The sequence below is a fragment of the Otolemur garnettii genome, unplaced genomic scaffold, assembly GCF_000181295.1.
Source record: "Otolemur garnettii isolate 467f Iridium unplaced genomic scaffold, OtoGar3 scaffold00001, whole genome shotgun sequence".
Classification (NCBI taxonomy): Eukaryota; Metazoa; Chordata; class Mammalia; order Primates; family Galagidae; genus Otolemur; species Otolemur garnettii.
This window is the reverse complement of record NW_003852396.1, coordinates 10,033,558-10,049,433: the sequence shown is the minus strand read 5'-3', so window position 1 is coordinate 10,049,433 and position 15,876 is coordinate 10,033,558. Positions and strand designations below refer to the sequence as shown.

General features: G+C 33.6%; 1 protein-coding gene across 1 annotated transcript in view; it reads right to left on the bottom strand.

Annotated features, from left to right (window-relative positions):
• Positions 1-15,493, bottom strand: part of SLC36A4 (solute carrier family 36 member 4) — a 37,853-nt gene extending 22,360 nt beyond the window's left edge. The window contains exons 1-7 of the mRNA XM_012801478.1: positions 15,372-15,493; positions 14,200-14,290; positions 12,899-12,987; positions 11,722-11,817; positions 9,330-9,414; positions 3,162-3,389; positions 1,143-1,241 (exon numbers count right to left, since the gene is read on the bottom strand). Coding sequence (XP_012656932.1) covers positions 1,143-1,241; positions 3,162-3,389; positions 9,330-9,414; positions 11,722-11,817; positions 12,899-12,987; positions 14,200-14,290; positions 15,372-15,493 — 810 coding nt within the window. The remainder of the gene's footprint in view (positions 1-1,142; positions 1,242-3,161; positions 3,390-9,329; positions 9,415-11,721; positions 11,818-12,898; positions 12,988-14,199; positions 14,291-15,371) is intronic.
• Between the last annotated feature and the right edge of the window lie 383 nt (positions 15,494-15,876).

The following is a 15,876-nucleotide window of genomic DNA, read 5'->3' as shown; positions in this document are numbered from 1 at the left end:
AAGGAAGCACATGTCAGACTTGGGAGTTGTTGAACTTAAGATGTCAGAGAAATAGCACTTAACTAGAAAATGTCCAACAGTTAACCAGAGCTCACCAGTTAAAGACAAAAATTTGCAGTTGTATCCAACAGTGATAACTAGAGCTGTGAAAATTTCTAAGAATGCATGAGAATTCTCTAAAATTCTCTAATTTGCCACAAGGCCTGGCTATTTTTTGGTTGCAGCCGTCATTGTTGTTTGGCGGGCCCAGGCTGGATTCAAACCCACCGCCTTAGGTTTATGTGGCTGGCGCCTTAGCCACTTGAGCCATAGGCACTGAGCCAAATTCTAGCTTTTAAATGAAGTGGGAGCATCTTGAATGGAAACATTTACGATCTTAGAATTCTCAGGATGCTTGTGTCTCTTGGTATTGGCTTCATGACACCACTGTTTCTCAAAACATGATATTCTAAAGGAAAAATTTATATTTGACTCTTCTTATGTAACAGTAACTTTATAACAATTTCAATGACCTTCAAATAATCTAGTCTATAAAATGTGATATTTGAGATGTACTTGAGTATGTGGGGTATACATAAAACAAGATTGGCCATGAGTGAATTGTTTCTGAAGCTGAGTGATGCTTACCTAAGAGTTTATTAAACTACTCTCTAAATTCTGTGTATGTCTTAAATTTTCCAAAATAAAATATTTAAAATTATCAAATCTGGTGGGGGAATAGGGAAGTAGAGGGAGGTGGGGGTGGGGGTCATGGTGTATGATATCCTCTTGGGGATGGGACACAATTATAAGAGGGACTTTAACAAACAAATGCAAGTAGTGTAGCCTGGTTCCTTGTACCCTCAATGAATCCCCAACAATAAACTAAAAAGAAAGAAAAAAAAAACTATCAAATCTAATTTCCTCATTTTACAGATACAGAAAAAGAAAATTAGAGAGCCTAAGTGACATGTCCAAGATTAAACTCCTAGTTAGTGGAAGACCTAAACTAAATTCAAGTCTTTCATACCAAACTAGAAAATCGTGTTCTAAGATTAAACAAAATTGAAAAAAACACATGCATTTTTTAAATTTAGTTGCCTATCCAAATCTTTATGTTGACTTAATACTTTAAAGATTAATAATAAAGACTGAATTCTTACCACTCCTATGCCTTCAAAAGCAAATACAGCAGTACCAAAGAAGAGTGGGTACTTCTTCCAACCAGCCACTATTGGGAGGTTGTGGGGATCTGGCATGTTCTAGAAAAAGAAAGAAAAAAAAGTACATTGGCTATATCTTTACTTATTCTAAAAAATTCAAAATGAAAAAGCAAAATCATATACTTTTGAGGTTCAGCAAAAGTGGGTTATGAAACTGAAAAATTCTTTCACTGAACACTTTAAGCAACCTTTGTTAAATGTAGCCAAGCTGTTAGGATTTCACTGCCAAAAGCAATTGCTTTCCTCATGCCCATACATTCCATGTGAGCAAAATACTCCTCATTACCTGTTTCCACCTGCAAGTCCCAGGCTCTGCACCTTAGGTATGGCTCCTGCCACAACAGGGAATACATAAGCGTACTCAAGATCTGATCTGGGAGCCGTTTAGTCAGGTATTAACCACTGCTCTTGGTACCAGAAGAAACTGATTCTCCACTCTACTCTCATTGCTCTTTCAGTTCCCTGAGACATGCAGTTTCTAACTTTGCCTTCTGCCTCATAGCTCTGTTGCTCCCTAGAACAGGTCTCCTTCTGGTTTCAGGGTTTGCTCTTTGACTGGACAGTTACCATTACTCTCATTTTCTGTATGTATGTATGCCCCAACTCTGGCTTTGATTATTTCGTCCTGACTCATAACCTTACTCCATCTCTCATCTATCTGGACAAACTCACCAACTATGCATCTGGTGTAAGATCTCTGGCTCTACAGTGGCCACTTTCTCCACACACACTCTTTGTTTTCTGCTTTACCTGATTGGAAGGCGAATTCAAGCCAACTAAAGAATAACCAAAGCAAAGAAGTGTGAATGTACCTGGATAACTTGGAGAACGGAGGGGTTTAGAACATCTGAAGCATAGAACTGTGTGATATAATCATGACACATGACTGAAAACATAATCTAGGTTCAAAGTGGAAAGGGTATTAAAATGCTTGGGTCCCTGGATAACACTAAACGATTATTCACGGTAAGCAGGAAGCTATTTCACTTCTCCAGGCATTAGCTAATGCTGTTTCCTCTACCCAGGGAACCTCGTTTCCTGCTCCACTAACTCTTACATGTTCAAGATGTCATGGAAGCCTTATGTGATCCTCCTGTCTTTCCTTTCCATTCATGCACTGTGACAGAGACTACAAGTTTTAAGATTCAGAGAGGGGGAAATGAGGTGAAAGATTTACGCAATCTGAAGAGAAACCAGAGTATCAGAGAAGGAGAAATGAAACACAGACCCATCATAATAAAAGTTTATAATGAACTGTTAATGGAGATACTACAACAATTACCTTGGAAGCAAGGTCATTGCCCCCTTTGTGAGATAAAAGTTATATAGCTGCTCAGCAGAAAAAAAATACATATATACATACACAAAACACTAAATCCTGCTGACAGTTGTGAGGGACTCTCTCGATCCAATCAACAGATTATTTTAAGGCAACTGGTTAAGAATCCCCAGACTGTGGACCATGAAATCAACTGAACTTACTGCACAGGCTTCCAATAAAGGGATTACAGACTATTGTAGTAGCAGAGAGAAAATCATGGAATTACATCTATACACTCATCTCTTGTGATTGGTTCAAATTTTAAAGGAATAAACAACACAATGAGTTCTTTGTTTCATGGTTAGCACTGTAGTAAGAACATAATCCTAAATCTCACAATAATTTTACTTGGGTAGGTATAACTGTCTTCTGAAGCACTGTCACAAAGCCCAGAAGCATATTTACCAAGATTCAAAACCAGATCTGACCACAGAGCCTGCGTTTTTAACCTCTATGTCATATACTTTTTTTAATTCAACAGTATCCCTCAAAAAGTAAGTAACATTCACTGATTGTCTACTGTATGCCATACATGAAGTAGGGCTTTTTACATATCATTAGCTTTACTTCCAAAGAAAACAAAAATTTTACTTATATAATAAATGCAGGACATTTAGTTAAAAACATGTTTTACTTACCCTAACAACGTAATAGTATATTATCACAAGACTGACAGCCATGGAGATGTTGGCAAGGAATGACAGTATAAACAGATTCTTTAAATCACGAATGAAGACCAAAAGAATTATAAAAGGAAGAAAGCAAAGCATATACATCCTTAGTTCAATACTTCTTCTCTCACATGGATTTGATGAACTGGTACTATTTGAAATAAACTCTTTACTCTCCAGGAGTCCTTCATGAACCTAGACAGAATTACCAGGAGAATAATGAAGGGAAGGGAAACTTCCATCAACTTGTAATCATAAAATACACAAAAGATAATTATGATCTATACATTTTGTGATATAGTCTATGACGTACTTTACAATAATTAAAATATGTACTTTTTTTTCAAGATACTCTGGCTGCTTAAAAACATACATATCAAACATAATTAAAGTAGGATAATCTTTGCATGGTAACTTCTATCGTACTGTGAAAAGAAAGTTCATTAGAAGATTATGAGAATAGATTTACCAGTTTACTTTGAAGCTCTGTGAATATCATACTCATGATTTCTGCAAAGATTCAAAGATCTCGTCTTTGAGATCATTAATCTTGGGCTCATACTTGTCTGGAATGGCCATTGGAGATTCTACTCCAGCTTATTTTCTTCAGATAGGAAACAAGCTCTAACTATCTCTTAGAAATGTAGAGTAATCAAAGTAAAATTTAAAAACCATAGCCTAACTTTAAAACTTTTAAAACTTTAAAACTTTTGTAAAGCAATTATTTACAAATGATCATTATTAACAGATACTTATTAAAAATCTACAACATTCATGCATGACCAGATGCTACACAGTAGATAAATTTTTGCAAGGATGAAAATATTCTATAATATAAATCAAGTTTATGTGAAAACTTATTCAGTCATTTCTGTAACCCACTTTTCATATTTCAAAAGAAAAATAACGATTTGCAGGCTCTATATGTTAAGAACTATTTGATTCAATTAATCACATAATTTAACTTATTAAAAACAACTTTAGAAACTTTGCAAATGACAAACAATTTTAGAAACAATCTTAAAATCGTATAGCATAGGTATATGTGGTATAACTTGAATACCAGTGACAAGTTAATTGTCCCCAAACACGCTGTTCCCTCCTTCAAACACATCAATGTTATCTAAATCTGTGGGTAGACACATTCTTAAGTACTCTGAGTACTTTCTACATATCAGGTACTGAACTACATGGTTTTTCTATATAACATCTCATTTAATCCTCAACATTATTCTCTAACGTGGGCAGTAGTATCAATTCCACTTTATATCTAAGGAAACAGAGGCATAGAAAGGCTTAAAAAAAAAAAACCACTCACATCAAGGCAGTAAGTGGTGGTTCTAAGATTCAGATCCAGGCTTAACACTCCAGAATCTAGCTTGTAACAGCTACATGGTAACCTGACCAAAATACTGCAACCCAGAAATGGGAGCCCTGCCCAGGCAGCCACCTGGCTCCACTCTGACATCTCTCTCTCTAAATGGAGCAAGTAGCAAGAGGCCAACAGAAGTTTAAAAAAAATTCTGATATGATTCAAGTGTTTCTTTAACTTTACATTTATAATCCAAAATAAACAATGTTTAATGTCACTACAAATATACACATCTCAGACTGCAGGGATTATATCTACCAGATTTCTATGCTATATAGGCAATTTAAAACATGAGTTTTAAATTAATGGACTAATAAACTCTTAAGTTACACCACGTGCCATTTTAAGAAATGCATAACTCAAAATTATCTTCTAACTGGCCATCAGAACTTTATGTTTTTTTCTTTAATTTGAAATAAAAACAAATTTGATAATTTACATTACATTACATGGTTTTTCTATAAGCATATTTCATTGTTGACTTAATTTTATAGGAAATAAATTGTTTAGAGTCAAGTACTTCTTATCAAAGCAGTACCTCCAATAACTAGATTAGATAATGATCAAAGCTAAGGTCTAACAAGGATGGTTGGCAAGAGAAAAACAGTTACACAGCCAATTTTAAAAACTGCTGCTTTAATTATAACTAGGTGTGTGGGAATTTAAAATTAATTCCACCATAAATATTGTATAATATTTTACTATTCTTTGGCAGAAAGATAGTTATAAAAATTTTCAGGATTAAAAACTAAAATAAAATAAAAATGTAGATACATACCTAGAGCAAGATTCAGGTAAACATTTGAGTCCTTTGGTGCCCTCTAGAGACAGAGATTGGCTATCTAATAGGACTTCCTACGATCTCACATGTTTACCAAAATGTAAAACACTGAAATAAATATTATAAAATAAAATTACTAAATTCGGTTGTTTCCATTTTGAGCTAAGACCCACTACTTATTAACTTTTCAATAATTCAGCAATTTAATGATTAGAATTCCAAAGGCAGCTTATATTCTTCAATAAAGCTAAATTTATAATTGAAGTCTTAAGTCCCTACATTTGTATATTGTTTTACATTTGTCAAAGGCTTTCATGAACCTTTTGTCAGTTGAGCCTCACAGTGAGTTTATGAGAAACAAGGAGAGGTTTTGTTACTATTCCCATTTTAATAAATAAGGAAACAGAGGCTTCACTGGGGATAAGGAGGTCTTGCCAATGTGTGAGTCAACACCGTGAAAGCAGAGACCTGAACTCTTTATTTTCTGACTCTAATCCAGGGGATTTGGTATCACTACATCTTTTCCCTCTTAATATAATCCTGTATTCCTTCTCCACCCTCCATGCCCATATATACTGTTTTACCTCTCTGAAATGTTTTAGAGTATCTTAGAATAATAACAGAGAAGAGCAACTATAACCACAGGGACCAGAATCATGAGAAGCACTAGGGTTCTTTCTCCCCTACTGATCACGCATAGCTGAATGAGGCCACGTGGCAGTGACAGAGCAGGATTCCACAAAAACCCTGCAACTAACCCTAAATTCTTCTAGTTAATTAAATACTGTACCTTTAATTTCTCATAGATTAAGGGGGCAATAATGCCACAGTTTTCACTATATTAGTAGTAGCAATGGGTAAGGTTTAATCAGTGAGCATGTGTGCACTGCCATCAAATGGGAACGAACACCTTTGCAGGAGCGTGGCAATCTCTGACCTCATGCTGCTTCAGTGATGATCTCAATTATTTTCTCATGCCTGTCAGCATGTCTTTTTCTAAATTACTCTTTAAATCTGAAAAGAACTTTCACCTTTCTATCAAAAGCAGGCATACTCCTTACCACCGAAAGTCACTTTTTGTACCTGGTCTTCATAGGATATGTGCAAAGAAGCCTAACTTTCAACTTTGGAAACAACTGATAATATTTCATAGGAGAAAGTCACCAATCCTAAGCTTGTAGATGATTACTTTATCCTATTTATCTGCTCTTTATGTCGTAACTACATCCATACATAGAATTACAACTAAAATCAGGCAATGTCCTGTCCAGGGATGAACAATTAACTTACTGAGTGGCAGCTGTGGCAGAAACCTAGATTTCAACCTAATTCTGTTTTAAAGCACCTTACTCATGTTTTGCGAGACTGCTAATTCACTCACAAAGTGAGCACAGTATTTACATAGTAGTTATAAAGATTAAATGATATGTCATATCTTATAAATAAAAAAATCGTAAAGCCTTGTTAGCATTATTCTTCAAACTAAAGAGACCTTCTTCATAACTCTCTTAGGAGATACTGGTAAGAGATACAGCACTGCCACATTGCAAAACCCTCCTAGAAAGGCTTCATTTCCACCAAACTCTGTATAAATGATTGCTAAGATGGTTACATCTTACCAGTTTTTAACAATAAACAGACTGTTTTAATGGAGTCAGGATTCCTAGGAATATGCAATTTGTGGAATTACTCATAAAATGAAAAACATACCATCCATAATAAGTAATGCTAATGAAGTGCCTGATGCCTTATTTTGTGAAACCAAGAGTATAAACAGGATTCTAATTAACTCCAGGGGCCGTTACTCCTTCCTGTCTCCTCCACTTCTCTCATCTCTACTCGTCTCACTAAAGTCCCTCACTCGATGCTACAGTCACAGCATGTCTAGGAATACCTAAAGGAAGAGCAATGGTTTAGACTATGAGTTTTTCTTCCAGAGAAGTTTCTGTAAGGACTTATTTGCAAGTAAACTATTGCAAATAGTTTAGAAGTAGGATGTATGGGAAAAGAAATAATGTGAGCCCAAAATGAAAACCACATTAATTTGCCGGGGCTCCCAGATGCAGACAGCATCTAAAGTATCTAAACTGGGAGCCGTCACAGAGCTGATCTGTTGATGCCGTTTCTTCTACAGACACAGGATAAACAGCTACGCAAGTGACAAACCAAGCTCACACTGTCATGAGGAGCTGAACGAGAAGAGCTGACCGAGAAAATGGGAGAAATGACTGGAAGAGAGAAGGGGATCAGGGAATGTGGCAGAGAAACCATCAATACAAAAAATCAAACAGAAAGGCTAAACCCTTTCAGTCTCATCTGGGCCTTTAGCCCCCAGGAAATCTTATTTGAACTCCTGCACAATAAACCAAGTACTGTACTAGGTCTAAGAAATAAAAAGATGGACAACAAATAATCCCTCAGTTTCATGAGTTCATTTCCTTTCCAATCCATTAACTATATTGGGTACTAATAAGAGCCACATTTAGATGCTAGTTTACAATGGTGACCACAACAAGTACAGGGGTCCCCTCCCTCACAGGGCTTGCAGTGAGGTGGTGAAATGAGCTTGTAAATCAACTTTAATAGGGTATGATCAAAGTTTATTTTTAAAGTTACAAACTTTAGGAGAAAAATGAAGTTCTGGCAAAAGATGATGAAAAGGCAGGCACAGAAGGGACAATTGAGGAAAATTTCACAAAACAGGTGACATTTAAAGTAGATTTTGAACTAGGTTTTCCAGATACAAACCTAGCTTTTCTAGATGCTGAGACGGGATACTGGGAAGAACACTGATCTGGAAATCCAAGCTCTGATTACTACCTACCTATAACCTTTTAGGAGAACTGTTTTATGAAAGAGGGCATGGCTTGGCAATTTCCTTCAATATCAAAAATCTAAGCTAGTGACTCAAATATAGCACACAGCACTAATCTAAATTATGGGTTAACAAATAAAGGCCTGTAGACCAAATGTGGCCTACTACTTATTTTTATAAATAAAACTTTACTGAAATACAACCATATCTGTATGTTTACATATTGTTGTCTATGACTGAGTTGAATAGTTATGACAAAGACCATGTGGCCAACAAAGTGGAAAATGCTTATTATCTGGCCCTTTAGAGAAAAATATTGTCAATTCTTGATATAAATATAAAATGAAATATACTTTATACTTTGTAAAGAGAGTAAAATAAATATATATACACATAGGTTCTTTAGAAAAATATTCATATCATTATTTTGCATTAAAATACCTATAATTCAATATATTATTATGTAAAATGCTACATATATGTGTAGCATGATTAATCATGTATGTGTAGATGATTAATAAATATTTATTAAAATAATGATGAAGAAGAACTATGGGTAATATAGGAATAATAATAATAGTCATAATGAAATGTGCTTTGGCATTGTTTTGATAGAAGGAGGTTTTATTTCAATGTTTGTCCAAATAAACTGTCAATCTCTACCAAGGCTGCACACCACTTCCTCTTAAGCCAAATCTTCACAATATGGAGAAAACTGTTCATTTTTGGGACACAGTATATTTTTAAGTAACGGCAGTAACTGGATTTTTGTAATTATTATTTTTACTTCATTTTTTAGGAGGCTAGTTAAAGCCTTAAAGTTATATATTTTTAACAGAAAATCAATGTAAAGAATATGCTCCCAAAGCATCTATGTATACGCTTTTGCAATCTGAGTTTTAAGAAGCTAAGAATCAGTAAATTATATCACATTTTGATCTGAAAGAAAAAGCATTATTGATATTATGGCAAAAACAGTAAAATCAACAATAACAATAGAATTCCAAATTTAAAAAAATAAAAGACTAAAGCAAGATCTAAAGTAATATCATTTATAAAAGGAACACATTTTCCTATTGAGCCAAAATTGATTTCACAGAAGAAATACAATGCTTTGAGCAGGGCAACAGAAGAAAATGATTTTACTTAATGGAGAAAAATACTCACTTGTTTAACATTTTCAGCTAAGAAGACAATATAAACACTGCAGAATCCCAGCTGTGTTATCACCAGAAAAAAGTCAACCACATTCCTGGAAAAAAGATATCTAAAAATAAGTGTCAATAAGAGCTGTGAAATATTTTATGTCTCTTTTTAACTGTTTTAAAACATTTTATAATGCCATGAAGGCTATGTTAGCCAGTTTGATAAAAATATTTCAAATTCTGTATAAAACCAGCACATTGTACCCCATGACTGCATTAATGTACACAACTATGATTTAATAAAAAAAAAGAATTTTAATCAAAAAAAAATTTTATAGTTTCACATATTCTTTTGCTTCCTTAAATAAGAATCATTTAAAATACTTATTTTCTACAAAGATCACACATTTATGATCATTATGTTACTACAATTATTATAGAATGAAAGGATTCTTCTCCATTAAGTTAAAAGGCCAAGATTTTTCCATCATTACCTGTTCCTAAGATTCAACAGTTTAAGGATATCTGCTTACAAAATGATTTCATAAAAACATTTCATCTTTCAGATTAAGCCAACTCTCTTACTTCTCAAGCATCTCTTCAACCCAGTATGTCCCATCCCTCCCAGATTCACGGCATCTACCAACATGATAAGGATGCTTTCTATTACCCAAACCACTAATAAGAACGTGAGATGGAAGAGGGTCAGGGGAATGACCCTAAACCAAACCAGCAGAGACTCTTCTGTGACTTTTCTATGTTCTTATTTTTTTTTTAGTGAGATACAGTCACCCTCTGTGGATTCTGTATCTATGGATTCAACCAAACGTAGATAGAAAATATTCAGGAAAAAAAAATTCCAAAAAACTCTGAAAGCAAAACTTGAATTTTTCACATAGAGTACTACATTGAATCCATGTAAATGAAGTGGTATGTAGGTACTGTACATAGTATTAGGTATTATAAGTAACCCAGAGAAGATTTAAAGTCTACAGGAGGATGTGCATAGGTAATATGCCAATACTTGAGCAACCCTGGACTTTGGTATTCATGGGAGGGGTGAGTTTGCCCATCGATACTGAGGGATGACTGTACAACAGAAAATTCCAGCTACATAAAATAGTGCACAGGACTGGGGAAGGGATATCACAAGAGACTTCAGTCAAATTAACATCATTTGGGTATGTCAATAATCAGCTACAAATCTGCCTACATGATATTAACACACAGCCCAGACTTCTTCATTTTGGTCGGAGAACAATGAGCGACTACCACCACATGCACTTATCAATCCACTAGAGTCCCTTGTCCCTTGTGTCAACCTGCCAAGCAGTGTGGTCTGCAAAATCCATAGTCCCGACTTTTCCATGTGACACTGGAAGGCCCTTGCCTATCCTCATCCTTGCCATGACTCTCCCACTCTCCACGGTGCTTCAGCCTCTCCTCTGTACGCTATCCTGGTACTCCCAAATGAATTCAAGTCTCTTCTCCCTGATGAGTATTCCCTTAATATGTCTTCATCCTCCTGTAGTTTAGTGCCCCACAATCATTCCAGCCACTTTTACTGAAAGTCATCCTTCTTCATAGAACAAATAGACAAAGCTGCCTCTAGTCTGGAGCAGAAGAAAAGAAAAAATGGAGTTCTGGATTCTATGGGCAAGTCCTTGGGGCGTTAAGTTCTGTTGCCTTCCGTCTTCCCCTCAGCATATCAGGAACACTGAGCAGCTCATAAACCAATGTAACATCCTGGAAATCTCCAGAAAGACATCATGCAACTATAAACTACTCCACCAATGCTGTTCTTTCTCTTTTTTTAGTTCCCACCTCATATATCATTGGTACCACAGTTAGCACTTAATTTATTTACACTTCCTTATTTTTCTAATCCTGTGTTTATCTGACTTTAGCCACAGCCACCAATGATAAAGGTGTATTTAAATAAGATAGTAACATAAGGTTATGCTAAAATACATCCATACCTTAATGTCTTACGAGCATATAGCTAAATTCCACCACTTTATTTGAAATAATAAGACTGCAACAATTTGTCTTGCTTTTGCTTTACTTTTTTCCTCTTTTAAAAAAATTACTGAACAGGATTATGACACTGGTTGTCCAGGTTCTCTATAAATAATCACTTTATTTAATGTACCATAATAATCCTTTGAAGTGGGTATTACTATAAGTTCATTTCACAGTGAAAAAAACCAAGCTGAAATGATAAACTATTTGACTATCATAAAACTGAAGTATGATAGAGTTGAGATTTGAACCTAACGCTGCCTAACTCTTAAGTTTTTTATGTTTATTCCCCAACTTTATCATACTTTTATTGACACATCTTGCCAGAGTGAAATACTTAAAAATTAATATAATTTCAACAATCAGACATCAGTAATACAGCAAGTACTTACCGTCCCCAAGCTGCTTGCTTCTGAAGACAACTCCAAGGACTTACTTCCAGAGCAAAACTCACAGTGTCACTGTAACCTAAGGTTGACTTTTTAAACCTGTAATTTAATGGTATACATACAAAGGAAAAAGAAAAACTTTCAATTATATCACAAAGCCATCCTTTGAAAAGAACAACAAATTAAGGGGAATTAGTCGATGTAGGACTATGCACTGACAGGGGAGCTTTCCAAATCTCAAAAACTCAGACTTCACCTCACAGACACAAACAATGCAACTTAATTGTATGGACCCTCATATTAATCTGAAATGTAAAAAAGATCTGCATACTTCTAAAGCATACTTCATTAACTTTTAATATCGGTCCTATCTACCAGGATATTAATTTTTACCTCCTGCTAAAGTTTATGTAACTGTAGAATTCATAAAACCTTGTATTTGTACTTTATAGATTTAAATATTTCAATACCTAAAAACAACTACATTTTTCATGTCCAAATTAATCCATTCTGAGAAGAGCAATATTTAGAAAGGGCTCTACAATGAACATTCACATAAACTATCTCATTTAATCTCAGGGTGTTAGCCCTGAGAGGTAGGTGTTACTTCTCCATTTTTTCTCCTCTCTTTTTTAAGGTATGCATTGTTATTTAAGATCACAAATGATTTAAGACTAGATATTGGTCTATCAGAATAGACAATGTTTATTTTTTTAAAAAATTGGTATATTGTCCAATAGAAGTATTTTCTAACACAAAAATAAAGAAAAGAGTATTATTTTAATGACTATCTACTAAACCATGTCAGTAAAAGAATGCCAAAAGCATTATACCCCAAACTGAATTACTCATAAATTGGAGACCATTATGCCATAATTATAAGTTGTATCACTGCCTCACTGCCTCCAAGGCCTCCATATAACCTTCTTGATTTTTCCAGGCATACTAAAAAGGAGAAATTTTACTATTTTAATATTATCTATTTCACTAATAAGGCTACCTCTTAAAAAGATTCTAACCAGATTTAAATCATATGAAATCCTACCCTTTTTCATATTCATTCTCTTAAACTTGTCTATATAACAGATTGAAGGAAATACAAAGCACAGTAGAATATAACGTGATGCTCTAAATAAATCAATAGCTTTAAAATAAATAGGCTTAACAAATCCTCATTTACCTCTGACATAGAAAGTGACTGCAACGTACCAATATGTGCATACAGTGAATAGAAATAATCCCTATAAACACAAGGCTGATTGGTCCAAGCTGTAGGGAAGAAAATGTATAAAGTGTAAATATTTAAGTTTAACAAAAATTGAGTATCATTAATTTTATAAACAATGACTTGATGGATTACTCTTCTGCAATGAATAAATACTTATTGGGCAAAATGATTAAATAGTCATTTGCATACAGGAAAACTAAAAAACTTGACAAAGAAAGAATTTCAAGTAATATTTAAGACAACATGTATGGTTCTATCTTATCAACTTGGCTATGAAACCTATGAATAGAGAGTACAGATATGCAACAAAAAATAAAATACAACATTATATTTAATATCAGATGGCAAGTCCACAACTATCAGTGTCCTACAATTATAATTATATGTAACTATGCATTGTTATCTATAATAAATGACTAAAAAAACACAATATCAAACTGGGATTGTGGGCAATCAATTTCTTCCACAGACTGCTTATTGAGTACTTACTATGTGCCAAAAACTGTGATTAGAAAATAATTATTTCAAAAAGTGGTACCTAAAAGTTTTCTAGTATTTATCTACTGAAATTCAGACATAACCAAAATACTACAAAAGTTTATTTTTATGATCATAAATGTTTAAGTTACTATAAACTGGGGTGGATACAACAGCTAAATGAAGGGAGAAGTGGTAGTTAAAACTATTTTTTAGAAACCAACCCATTAAAAAAAATCAAATAGAATTTCATTACTTCATAAATAAATTCTCCTCTATCAAGGCTCTCTGTTATCATAATAAATGTCTATAATAATGTTTTAAATATTTATTTTAAAAGATATTATTATTCTTTTTCCTATTATTCTTTAAATCTGTACCTTTTATTAAGTCTACAAAACTATATAATTTCACAATACAAATAATCTGCTCTATAAATATATTTGTTACTATGAGTAGATTGCTTACATCCCTGAAAATCTAAAGGAATAGTAAGATATAATCATATCTGGAAAAATCAAACACTGTTTTAGGTTTGGAGTACTTATGTTAAATATTACAAGTAAGTAAGTAAAAATGAAAAACTAATTCTCATTTCTTATTAGATATCATTACTATAGTTCACATAATTTTATCAATAAAGCAGCTAAATGACCATCTAAATGTCACCTGACCAGGTTACACTGGACGAGGCTAGACGTTAGCTTGTGGTAATTTTTGCTGTAAATTAGACTGATAACTGTTTCTTAACTGGAGATTATAAAGATAAGTCTTACCACTATGCCTGCATTTTTTATTGCCAATGGAAGTCCTAAAAGGCCTGTTCCAATGTTTCCTTTAAGAAGATGCATAAGAGTCTGTACAAATCTGGAAAGTAAAAGTTGTAAGATTTAAACATTTTAGAACAAAAGCTGCTAAGAACACATGATCATGGTTTTAGCATTACAAGGGAACTGACAATCTAGGCAAGGAACCAAATAACATTCCCATACCTCCACTGGGCTGGAAGTCATATTTAGTCAAGTCCTATCTTTGTTACTTAAAAGTAAAATACCAAGAGTTACTGAGGAAATTAAATGACATATTTAAGTGAAAAATGGTTTTGCAAACAGTAAAATAATAAAGAAAAGGTAATTTTCTCAAAAGGTCCTCTGCTGCTATGATTTTCGGAACAATGTTAAAGGTTAGGCTAGTAAGATAGCAATTTTTGCCACTGCCTATGTAATCATGATACTAAACCTATTCGATTTATGATTACAAATCAAGATGTGAATTAAAAGAAAAAAACAAACATTTTAAAACTATACGTATCATTAGGTAAGATAAATAACTAATTAACTTTTAGAGATGATGAATTCCCTAATGGATCTGACCTAAGAATAGTTTCCAAGAGGCATTTAAAGATGAGCACTTGATCAAGAAAAAATAACCAAAACTGGGGAAAAAAGTAAACTTATATAACAAAAATGCTTGCCTAAAATTTTTTCAGTTTATGCTCATCTTTTCTAATCAATTAATTTTCATGTTACTTTGCTTAGTCATTAAATTATTATGAGAAGAACTTATTCAAATCAATTAATGAGAAAATGTCAAAAAATGTTTAATAAAATATTCCAATGCTTCCCTCCTACCTCTAATTCATTTACCATGCACTTAGCATAAAGAAGTTTCTACCTTCCACTGTTTAACTTCTAATCATGTTCCTCTCAATCAGATCTTTCCTTCCATAGCATTTGATACAAACACATATCATCACAGTAATTCTTGTACACTACTCTGTGATTTAAATGCATTTTTTCTTTCCCAATAGGTTGTAAATTCCTTAAAGATAGAAATTATAACTTCATCTTTGTGCCTTTGGTGGTATCTAGTAAAATGCCTTCCCTGTGGAAGAAGATCACAAAATATATGCTGAATGAAAACAAGACTTATAAACCCCAATACTTACGAAATACCCTCTTGACCATCAAGTTGGTAATGCTTCTGAACAGGAAGAAGCTCTTGCTCTTGTTCTTCGTCTGATGTCCCATCAAAATTCTGCTCATTTATCAAGGGCCTCATTACATCCATATCTTAAAAAAAAAAAAAAAAACTTCACTATTGTTTAAAAAACTGAAATAAAGCTGGTATAAATTATTTCAAAATATTAGGAAATAGCACGTGTACTCACCTTTACTATTTTCACCCTGAGTAACTCAGTTCAGATTAATATCCTGAATTTAAGTATATTTTTTTTTAAAAAACTAAATTTACTTGCTGGATATTCTGTTTGGATTGAGCAGTGCAAAGTGAAAAGCTTGAGTACTCAATACAAAATGTTTTTGCCTTTTTCCAAATTTACATGAGACTTATAGTAAGTGATCACTAAATTATGTGATTGAGAAATGTGAAGAAATAATCCAATTATTTTCATCTCTGGTTAGCTTCAAATTATACTTTATAAATACTAATCA